General features: G+C 37.9%; 1 protein-coding gene across 4 annotated transcripts in view; it reads right to left on the bottom strand.

Moving 5' to 3' along the window:
• vps13a (vacuolar protein sorting 13 homolog A) overlaps positions 1–12,393 on the bottom strand; it is an 82,832-nt gene that overhangs the window by 36,369 nt on the left and 34,070 nt on the right. For all 4 annotated transcript variants that reach the window (XM_084138333.1, XM_084138334.1, XM_084138336.1 and 1 more), the window contains 8 exons: positions 11,308–11,639; positions 9,699–10,052; positions 6,759–6,860; positions 6,526–6,678; positions 5,641–5,899; positions 4,488–4,648; positions 3,268–3,371; positions 1,097–1,382 (listed from right to left, as the gene is read on the bottom strand). In XM_084138333.1, the coding sequence (XP_083994459.1) occupies positions 1,097–1,382; positions 3,268–3,371; positions 4,488–4,648; positions 5,641–5,899; positions 6,526–6,678; positions 6,759–6,860; positions 9,699–10,052; positions 11,308–11,639 (1,751 nt within the window). The remainder of the gene's footprint in view (positions 1–1,096; positions 1,383–3,267; positions 3,372–4,487; positions 4,649–5,640; positions 5,900–6,525; positions 6,679–6,758; positions 6,861–9,698; positions 10,053–11,307; positions 11,640–12,393) is intronic.

The following is a 12,393-nucleotide window of genomic DNA, read 5'->3' as shown; positions in this document are numbered from 1 at the left end:
ATAGACTGTACAATAATACGGACGTAGTGTCCGTGACGTCACCCATAGGTTTCTTAAGAGCATTTTTGGGCACAGAAATGGTCAAAGAGGCGGATTAGCTGAGGTGACGTGACGCTAACAGACAGCAAACAAACGCTAGTAGTGACATCAGCAGCAATCCACCTGTCACTCAAGTGGCCATGCCCTTAATTATGCAGAATTTTAAGGCTTAATATAATTTAAACGGATGAGTCATAAAAATATTCACCCCCCTCACAGTCGTCATGAAGGGCAAAATTAGCAATATAGACCAAAATTTTTGACCACTTTTTGCTCCAGGCTGTAAACATGTTTTTTTCTGCTGTAAAGTTGGGCATTTTAACATGCAGGTCTATGGGATTGACTCTCTTCTGCAGCCTGTCTCTAGTGGCCAGTCGATGAACTGCAGTTCAAGTCACTTCAGTGTTGTATTCAAGAGAGAGACCGGAAGGTTGCCGTTTGGCCGGAGTATATTTTTATGTAATTTTATCACAACCGTTGCGATTTGATGATCGCACAAAGCCATATCACATTCTCACAACAATGCATTGTCAAAATATAAAGTTACCCGGCAACTGGCGAGTAACACCGTTTCAGTGCAGATTTTTACTCGCATTTGGCTCTGTGAACCCTGACTAACTGTCCCACAGATACGCAATCCGCGCATGAAGTAAATGTATTAGAAAACGTAACATTTTGCAGTTTATTTAGTAATTCTTTAAGGCCATTTCGTAATTTCAATCATCATACAGTAACCCCCCTCCCCAACCATTTTTTTCTCTGATTTACACAATTCACGTGGGTCGTACTTTTCAGGTCGGAAAATAAGCAAATCCGTTAAAATATGGGCAAGGAAAACACACCCCTGATAAATGCTAAAACAGGGAAAATTAGCATGCACAATTAAAATATCCAATATCAGCCAATTTCTATCCAATATCAACTGATCGATAAATTAAAATATCTCTAATATAGGCAAGACAAACTATATGGAACCGTTACAGTGGGAATCTGTGATAAAAGATAATATCTGTGACAGGCCAAACTACAACATATCTGTCTCAGTGAGCTCTCGTACCTTCAGCTTGAAGGTGATGGGGTACGGCAGAAGGTTTCGGAGGAGAACCGTGGGCCACAGGTGCAGAACGATGGGCTTGTCGAACTCCTCCTCGGTGCTGTGGGACATCACAGCGTCTGGAAGAGGAACCATGTTGACCTTCAGCATCTGGGCGCCGTCTTCATGATGATGGCAGCTCTTCACCAGACACTCTCCAGGCTTCTGAATCACCTCATTATAAGTGAAAATATCGGAGCGCCCGTACTGATCCTGGCCTTCAGTTACAGGCTGCAGACTCAGTTCAGCTCTGAAAACAACCAACATTTGAAAATGGAAAGCTTATTGGTTTAAAGTGCCCCCATTGTGCCATTTTAAAGGCTCCTAATTTTGTTTACATGCATCCAAGACACTTTACTCTTCTCATAATATACGTTGCAGCATCAGCTCTTTTCTCACAGTGTCTGAAACAGTTTGATAAAGGATTCAGTCTCTCTAAGCCCCTCCTTTCCGAGAGCCTGCTCTGCTCTGATTGGTCAGATGCTCCAGTATGTTGTGATTGGTCGAACGCTTACAGAGCGTTTCAGAAACCAAACACTCATTATCATATCTGAATTTCAGCTCTGGATCTTTCTAAGCACATGATAAACAGTGATACGAACATTAAAGGGATATTTCACCGCTGGAAAGATGAATGTGTATTTAAATTGGGTCATTTATGTAGTAGAAATGTGAAATTATTTTAGAAGTTGGTGCCTTCTAGACTGAGAAAAGCCAGAAAATGTATTTTTGGCTCATGTGGATGAAAGAAAACAACTCCCAGAATGCCCTACGAGGACACTCCCAAGCCACGCCTACCGGTTACAGAGGGCAGTATCGGAAGAAATTACATTATTTTCCTCTTTATCACTGTAAAGCTGCTTTGAAACAATATGTATTATATAAAGCGCTATATAAATAAAGGTGACTTGACTTGACATCTTTCATGGGCAGCCAATGAACACCATAGCCTGGCATTATGCAAATTTGTTACAAACCTCCATAGGTTCATGCAGAAAGTAAGACAGGAATTACTGACGACTCATTTCAGGCGGTTCAGAATCAGTTCTTTCTTTTGCAAGACAATAACTCCAGTTTTCTGCACTTTGATCTTTGAAACTTTGCAGACTGTTTACATTCACAAACAGCTATATTACACACTACATGAAAGGTGATATAAAAAAAAAAAAGCACAATAAAAGTCATATAGGATGAAGGAATGATTCAGGCTCAAATTAAAATCTACAATTATATTAATATTTTAGCTTTTCATGGATATTTTCCTTCCTCTATTTGACCCCCATGACATGCTAGTTTTGATCTGCGTCAAAATAGGAGAAAACTGGACAAGGTTTGAAAAAGAAATTGAAAACACCTGGTCTTATTAAAGGGGTGGTATAATGCCCTTTTCACAAGATGTAAATTAAGTCTTTGATATCCCCAGAGTGTGTATGTGAAGTTTTAGCTCAAAACACCCCACAGATATTTTTATATAGCATGTTAAAATTGTCACTTTTTGAGGGTGAGCAAAAACACACCGTTTTGTGTCTGTTCATTTAAATGCAAATGAGCTGCTGCTCCCGGCACAGGGGGGGGAGCTACAACAGCTTGTGTCCTTTTACCTCACACACACATGCACTGAAAATTTCGAAAACTTTTAGCCTTTTATGTTCAAACCGAAGTCAGAAAGATGGAAAGACTCAAGAAGAAGTGACAACATGTAGAAGCAACAGGACATTTCTGAATGATTAGTTGATGAATTTATGTAGCTTATGTGCAGTTATCTTCTAGTCATTGATTAGCTTATTCTGTCTTGATAATCTATAAATCGTGTTCCTGGGGCGGGGTTTATGTAAATTTTAGGGTTAGTGATGTCCCTACCAACCGTTTGTTGTAGTCCTTAAAAAGCAATTTCTTAAAAAGCAAATATCTCCCTTTGCTTTGAACTTTGAGCGTCGTAACTTTGCAGATGTTGTTTATTCTCAAACAGCAACACTACACACTAACTAAAGTTAGAAAAGTGAAATCATATTCAACCACCCCTTTAAAAAAAGACATTTAGCTGCAGCGACGTGACTTTACGTGGCTCAACATTTGCTACTCTGCGACCCACAGTCTGAAAACCCCTGCTTTAAAGAGTCCTATCTGACACTGACCTGTAAGAGCCGAGCGGCACACAGAACTCTTCTGTCGGCAGAGAGATGCCCAGACACTCAGATCCTTCAAAAACACGGATCGGCACCGAAAAGTGATTGATAATCTAGAAAAAGCAAGAAAAAGCAATGACATCATGAACAATACTATGGAAGGCATTTTCTGCCAATTTTAAATAAATCAATTAAATGATAAAAATGAAAACTAAAACCAGATTAACCATTACATTAAAGAAAACTATACGCAAAATATGTGACAAAATTTTGAATGAAATGAAATGATTTTATTAAAATTTTCAGTGGCAATGCATGCATCATGTCAAATTGAACAATAAAATGCAATTGGTAATTTGACGTTTAATTTCCACTACAATCTCGAGGCAAGACTGCCAATATTAAACTGAAAAGGCAAACATGAAAAAGTGCAAATACAGTTTTTGCAAAGCTTTTTCATTAATGCTCACGCAATAATAGCGACACAATTAAAAATTAAAGTGTAAAGTTAAGTTTTCATTTTATTTCCTCTTTTATTTCACAGTTTTCGTTTTCATTTTCAGTCAACATGTATGCAAATCATATGTTAATGAGTGGGTGGGGCTTATTCTGAGAGTGTCTGAGGGTGAAGGAGTGAGTACAAGTTATTGAAACTATAAAGTCGTGATCATATTGTATTGAGTAAGCACATGATAGTCTGCAGGGCTTGACATAAACATTTTTGCTCACCAGCCACTGCGGCCAGTGGCTTTCCAAAGTTATTAGCCACTCAGCATTATTTTCCAGCATTTTCACAATGGGGAAAAACAGCCATATAAATATTTTTAATATTATCTCATAATTTGGCGGCAGGAATAATAGGCTGCTGTCACTTTAAGACCTGACTCACAGATCTGGAGCAAATGAAACAACTGAATGAGGAGAGGCGGGTTTGACGGGACTCAGTTTTGGCGGGAAATGAGTATTGGAAGCGTTTCAGATATTTCAGTAAAAAATCTGAAAAATACTACACTGTGCTTAGTTTATTATTTCAGATGCCTTTTAAAAAGACTACAACTAAAAAAAATTATTTATTAAATTCAACCCGCCAAAGTGTCTAGTAGGAGTGACTGTTACACGCCACTGCTGAAATACACGCGCATTTGGCGGGTTCGTGGGTGTTAATGTCAAGCCCTGGGTGTCTACATTTTGTGTGTGACTGATATGTGTGTTTTTTAAATAACATCCACCTGGAAAGGAGAGCGGATCTTGACATATTTGCTCCCCTCGACAGTGTAAATCTGACAGACGAAGAAGCGAGTGACACCTGAGTCACTGTGCATGACACTGTACATGTCCCGTCCCGTTTTGATCAGTGGGATCACGCTTGCGGTAGTGTGGCCAACCGGAGCTGGAGAAGAGGAAAAAGAAAAAGAATTTTTTTTTTTTTTTTTTCTAGAAATTTTGCAGAACGCAACAATCCCCCTGTGGAGAAAACCAAGCTTTTAATGTTGTTAATATGTCTATGTGGTGTTTTTAATACGCTTTAAGACAAACCATGTGTAAACTCATAAGTCGACACCATTGCTGAGTATTTTCTCCTTAAAACTGCAGTGAACCAAAGACAGTCTCAAAAACACGCTTTGAAATCGCTGGTGTTTCTGACGTCACAAACTACCTTGTAACCAATCAGATCAACGTGTGATCGTCAACCAGTGGATCTCTGAGCTGAGTGAGTGAGTGGAGGCGGGGCTCATTTGCATATTCATAGAACAGCGTATAATAAATGAGGCAAGGGTGTCGAGTTACATGCAAGCTATTTTAAGGCATGAAGGAATTTTTTCCAAGGAAAAAACGCTTAAATATGTAATTTTGGTAACCAAACATAAGTTTTAAGGGATAAAATGATTGACTACAGGGGGACTTTAAGATGTTCATTACATATTTAATTTTTTTTTTTTTTTAACTATCACTTAATTATTTATTTGACAAATTATAATTTGGAATATTTTCAAATTCAGATGAACAGAAATTTCAACAGAGATTAATGTGGTTTTAATTATTTATTTGTTTAATTTACCTTTAAAAAAAGTTATTTGACAATGGATGCCTTTATATTATTTAAAAAAAAACTGGCATCAATGGTTCTATTAGAACCTTTAACATCCATGGAACCTTTCCACTGCACAAAAGATCCTTTAAAATTATTTAAATGTTCTTTACACTAAGAAAAGAATTAGATTAATTTTTAGAACTGTTGACTGAAAGGTTCTTAGTGGAACCCAAACTGGTTCTTCTATAGCATTGCTGTGAAATAACCCTTTTGGAACCTTTATTTGTGTGCTAGTGATTTTGTGATATACTGTATGTTCTGAAAGGTCACAGGTCGTGACGCAGTCTTACTGGGCTGGATGTAGTTTTTGGCGCTGAGGCTGGTCATGGCTGAGAACTGGTCACTGGACTCAGCGCTGAGTGTGTAGTGCATATTCAGGCTCTCTCCATCCTGGAGCTCTACCACACGGTTCTTAGACTCTTTACCGATGGGTCGAAACACTTCACTGTGCAGCACCGACACCGCCAAACCCAAGTGATTCTTCACCACAAACGGAGCCTGGTCCTTCTGAAAGCACTCAGCGGTCTGTTTAGCAGCCTCTGCAAATGCCTGGAAAACCAAACAGAAGAAACCACTCATCTGTATGATGTATCCATGCATTTTATCTCTAACAGAAAGACGTCTCTCTTCAACCATCTTAAAGGAGTACTGTAGTTCACTTCAGAATTCAAATTTCCTGATAATTTACTCTCCCCCACGCCATCCAAGATGTTCATGTCTTTCTTTCTTCAGTTGAAAAGAAATGAAGGTTTTTGAGGAAAACGTTCCAGGATTTTTCTCCATATAGTGACTTCAATGGGGTCCAATGGGCTGAAGGTCCAAATGTGAGTTTCAGTGCAGCTTCAAAGTGGTTAAAAAGTATATAAATGTTTATTTTGTTATAAAATGGCTGATGGTTTGTCTATATAAGACTCTTATTCCTCGGCTGGATCGTGTCGAGACTTTGAAGCTGCACTGAAAATGCAGTTTAAACATTCAATCCGTTGGACCCCATTGAAGTCCAGTATATTGAGAAAAATCCTGGAACGTTTTCCTCAAAAATCTTAATTTCTTTTCGACTAAAGAAAGAAAGACAAGAACATCTTATATGACGTGGGGGAGAGTAAACTATCAGGAAATTTGAATTCTGAAGTGAACTAATCCTTTAACACACTGGAATCATCCCGATCTCGTACCGTTCCTAGATTGCTGAGCATGTGAAGGCCACACTTGGTAAGGGTGATGTTAAGCTGGTCTTTACTCGTGAAGCTGATGACCGTTTTATAATCAGGCACACCGCTGTCCACCTCATCAGATACCCCAGAATATGTTACTGGTTTCTTCTTCATCTGTAGAGATAAGATTATTAATCATATGAACTCATGAAAAGTTATTTTAATAACAGATTAGGCCTGAAATGAAAAGTAACCTTCAATAAAAGAGTCCATGGTCTAAAGCCATCTTTTTCCTCATCGTCCAGCGGCTCCAACAGCGGTTCCCACAAACCCATCATCTCATTATAATAATTCACCTACAGGAAACAAACAACCTGTTATAGGACACTAAAATCTTCAAAAAAAATGAAAAAACAAAAACAAAAACAGGAAATAATACTATTGTAATATTAATGTAATAAAAATGAGTATTTAAGAAAAATAATACTATATTTTATTTTATATTATTTTACAGTACAAGTGTAAAATTATTATACTAATATTAATATTAATATAATACTTAATTTCTTCATTTCAAATGTTAAACCATAAAAAACTTGGACAAAAAAACTGCCTGAAGCCCTTGAAGTGTCTCTTTTGTTGGTAATCGCTTCTCATTACAAGTGGTTCCATAAGTGACCCAAACTTTATATGAGAAGCAGCATTTACTGACAAATGAGCCACTGAAAAGCTGAAACCACCGGCAGATCATAAGCCATATCGCGATTTCGGTTTTATTTTCGCTTAACCTTTACGCTGAGGAGAAAATCCAACGTAACTTTGAGGAGACCAAGACAAACATGATTATGTATTTCTGCTCAGCAACACTGGATATCAACCACACAACATACGCTAATAACTTTACATTACTGTCTACTTTCTATGTATAACAGTTTTATCTAATAACGTATAAGACAGGACTGTTAAATAAAACTAATGAACACGGAGAATGCGACTGTGAGCTCAGGCTCTGGCGTTCTCAGCGCCGTCAAAATAAAAGTCACAACAAGCGCGTCTTACGTCACTTCAGAGTTCCTACTGGCGGTGCGAACGCAACCAGGAAAACGTTCCTTAGGGAACCATTAGTTCTCTGGGAAACACCCTGGTGGCTCGTTCCTAGAACTACCCGGTGCGAAAGCCCCTATAGTACTACAACATCCTCCAACCTCCAAGTCCAGATGACAGTGCAGGTTAATGAGAGTACTCGCTATTTCGATTAATCGTGCAGCCCTAGCTGAAAGTACTCAAGTACTCATGCCATTCCTATTAGCATCTATGAATAAGCATCTGCCAAATGCATAAATTTGTTTGCGTTCCCAAATGAACGTAATAAGTGACCCAAACTCATATGAGAAGCAGCATATACTGACAAACGAGCCACTTTGAAATGCTGAAAACACCAGCAGATCATAAGCCATATCGCGATTTCTCCTGTATTTCCGATTAATCGCGCAGCCCTATACTGTACTACAACTAGGCTTGGGCGGTATCCAAATTTTGATACCATCAAACCTCCTTCCTATTTTACCGGGGTATACGGTATTACCGTGACTAATTAAAAATTATGACATAAGGCTCAGACAGCGTCACCAAACTGTTGGCTTGTGCCTACACCATTCAGAAACTGAATACCAGATCGGGCCAAAAAAAAAAAAAAAATCAAGCCCAACCTGTGCACGTTGTGTCCGAGCCCGGCTGAGGGCATTAAATGTAATTATGAGCCCAAGCCCGATTTAGACATGACTATTTTTAATATGTGGGCCGTTATAATATGGCGGGGCCAAATAATTTTTTAACGCAGGTGCTGAGAGGGTGCTAGATATAAATACTATTAATAAATGAGCAAAAATGGGACACTTAATATATATTTAATTATTTTAATTATCACAATTAAAGTATTAATTTTATTAAATTAAGCACAACATTCAACATTCAATCAAATATTATTAAAGATTTATTATTATTAATAATTTTTTTCAACATAATATCTCATTATTTTGAAATGTGTGCGTGCAACAAGCGAGAAGTGCATTTGTAAATCCGGTGACACGCGTCCATTGATTTTTATTAATACAACTTTTCTGTCAACGTCTGCTAAGTTGACGATCGCCATCTCCTAGTGAACGCGCATATATAGAGAGAAATGCAAATCATGGATTACATAATCAGAAGGTATAGGCTAGCCCTTTTTCTTTTCGTTTTGAATTGTTTCGTTTAAAGAAATTGACGATCGGCATCTCCATAGTGAACGCACCTATAGAGAGAAATGCACATCATGGATTAATCAGAGATGCTGCCTACTATATTTATTTTCGTTTTGAATTGTTTCGTTTAAAGAAATTGACGATCGCCATCTCCATAGTGAACGATAGAGAGAAATGCACATCATGGATTAAATAATCAGCGAGTGGCCTATTTCTTTTCGTTTTGAATTGTTTCGTTTAATGAAGCTTTATTTAGATATAGGCCTATCTGTCATGTCTGTGAGGCATACACTGAGCTTCGGATAATTTATGATGAGATTTCAATGCAAGTGACCGCGGCATATGACATGTCATGATTATATTGTCTGCTATATATTTGATTCTTATTTATTAAATCCAGGCAATTGGTTGATGACAAATTTATTCAAATTAAGATACAATTTATACAAAACGAAATTCACTTTAAAGAAAGGCCTTTTACAAAATGAAACTTAATTAAGTGGTCAAAATGTCTGACTCCCGATGCATCCCTACTCGTGCTGTTCACTTTTCATCATCAACATAGATGAAAAAATAACATTATAATATTTTAACAAATATGAACTAATGCGCTTATTTAATGAACTCGGGGCAAAATGCATCCTCGCAGCAGTGAGTGGCTGGTTGTTTCAGAGATGCGACATTAGGTTAGAGGTGTTTCCATCTCTCGCGGTCACCTTTTTATTGCACAATTTACAAATTGCCTCGTCAGTATTTACCGCCTCTCCCTTCTCTTTCTCCACACTGTCACTTGATGACAACAACACATAAGCATTAAATAAATTATATTTATATATTATATATAAGTGCCGGTAATGACGGTATCGAAACTGATACCGTTGCTATTTTAAGACCCCGCGGTATACGATATTACCGTAATACCGCCCAACCCTAACTACAACACCCTCTGACCTCCAAGTCCAGATGAGAGTGCAGGTTGATGAGAGTACTCCAGTTCTTCACGTCTCCATGGAACGAGGCTTTGGCCAGGAGCATGGGCACGGTGCGATGGCCCACGCCGGCCTCCAGCGTCAGGCAGATGGAGTTGATGTTCATCTTCAGAGACTCTCCGTGAGGAACGAGAGGAACGACGGCGTGAGTGACCTCTTCTCCTCCTTCCTCCAGGAACCAGAGCTTCAGGTCTCGCAGGGTTCGACGTTCCCACAGGTCCTGAGGCACGGGGCTCTCCATCTCCTCGGGGGTCTCGGCTGCAGGGCTCAGCGCTGACTGAATGGTGATGACCGTGTTTATGATGATGGGAGACACCTTTGGGAACAGGAAGACAGTAGAAATTGGTTCCAGTATCAGACAGGGAACTAAAAGGTTCACTTTCATTTCAATAGTCTGACAATAATGTTCTTACAACAAAAACTGCAAACGTATGTTTGTTTTTCAATGTTTTGTTCTGTTATGACGATGTTAATTTATGGTGTTTATATTGTAATATGATTTAGATGGTTGTAAGAGTGGATATTTTATCACCCTTATATTTTTAAATGAGCAGCCAGAAGTAATAAAGACATTTCAAAATAAGAGTCCCAGTGTATTTTGGGCTTGTTTATAATTTAAAGTCCCGCATTATGCATTACAAAAAATATTTTCTGGTTACTATTGGGATTTCGTTTGCAAAATAAATTTAGCTGGCATTAAATTTAATGTTTAGAATAAACATAATTCCATAATTATTAAATAAATACAGTTTGAGGAAGAAATATTTAAAAACCTAGTGTTTGTATTAAAATAAGACATTTGCAAGCTAAATTATTTTAAGGAAAAACAGATAATTTGATAAATTCTCATTGTGCTCCAATGTTTTTTATGTGCTCCTAAATTATTGAAATTAGGGAAAAAAATGTACATTATTATCATAGTTCATCAACAATAGATATATTGGCATAAACGTGCGGTATTTATTGTAACTGCACTGAAACCGTGAGTCTATAGAATGTTTTTACAATGAAACTTGCATCACTCACATTTTGAAGTTTAATATTATACTTTTAAATCAAAGCTTAAAATACATTTTCTTAATGTGGATCTTTAATGTATTATTCAATTTTGAATCGTAATATATTTAATGTATTATTTAATTTCTTGTCTGTAATTGTATCGATTGCAACTTTTGTTTTTGATTATATTGTCCTGTTCAGCACTTTGGTCAACCATGGGTTGTTTTTAAATGTGCTTTATAAATAAATAATGAAATGAAATGAACTGAACTGAAATAAAATTAAATTAAATGAAATATTGTCTAATGGTTTGATTATCATTTTAAGCCATATCATGGTTACTGCCCTTCCGGCCCAAAATTTAAACCTCTAAAATGAAAATTAAGACTTTTGCTATACAATTCAAGATATTTAAGAGTTTTTATGACCTTAAATTTGATAAAACTGTTTTAAGGACACGGTTTCACACCGTCTAACTGACCCTCAGAATTAAACAGGCCGTTCTGCAACGGTAGCTTTAAGTTATTAAGGATTTCTAAATGGGAGCTGATCATCATGTAAAGCTAAATCACCTTGAGTGTAAGGGAGCTGATGGACAGCTCGATGGACTGAGGCTGAGAAGGCGATTGGTTGCTCTGGAAGAACACCTGACACGGTTGGAGCACCGTCGTCACGTTGTTCTCGCGCTTCTCTCGCACAAACGGACACGCCACCACCTTCAGATCTGAAACGGCGGCCGTCATTGACTGACCGCTGGGCTCGCTCTTCATCACCAGCTCACACTGCGTCGTCATTACCAGAGCCGGAGCTTCAGCACGCGTGAGGTCGGCCACAAAAACGATCTCAGGATTCCTCACCACAACATTAATCTCAGTTTTGGCAACCACTGGTGGAGCAGGAACCGCTAGCAAAAGAAAGACACAAAGCAAAGAGCCAGTGTTATTTTAGTGTCAGCACCTATTGTATCCGTTAGTGTTCTTCTTCCACTCTTGAGTCTATGGAAGCCCATAGAACCGTATGGTAAAAAGTTGTGAAGTTTGGCACACTGATAGAGAGACAGAACTTTAACCAAAGCAATTCTGGAGACTCTAACTCAATCCCTCTAGCGCCACCAACTGTCTAAATTTGCACTATGCTAATAACTTTTATACTGCAAGGGCTAGAAACTAAATTCTTTCCTCTGATTCCTCGGCTCAAGACAAATCGATTGCATATGACGCCATTTCCGTCATGAAAATGTTTTCGCCATAATGATAACCAATGTTCCCATATCCGCCATTTTGAATTTTGTCATAAAACGCTATATTTTGCCCTGAAGTTACTCAAAAAGTTGAGCCAGCGTCACTTTGTGGTCAAGAATTATAATGAAAAAAAAAAAAATAAAAAATATTCGAATAGCTTTTGATTAATTTTGCCTATTTAAATTAAACTGGTCTTAATAGATTCATTGGGTCATGCCGAGAACCTAGATATCAATTTTGCCACAGTTGACTGAACTTCCTGTCCGCCATTTTGATTTTCTTTAAAAAACAACTTTTTCGAATTCCTACTTGACTGTTGCTTTGATTTTCATGAAAAATAAATCAGATCATCCTCAGACCTTGCTGACAAAAAAAACATGGAATTCAAGTCAATTAGTCAAACCATTCTCATTTAAC

Source organism: Abramis brama (genome assembly GCF_963993115.1).
Source record: "Abramis brama genome assembly, chromosome: 16".
NCBI classification, from domain to species: domain Eukaryota; kingdom Metazoa; phylum Chordata; class Actinopteri; order Cypriniformes; family Leuciscidae; genus Abramis; species Abramis brama.
Note: the sequence above shows the minus strand (reverse complement) of the source record. Positions and strands in the feature narration are given on the sequence as shown.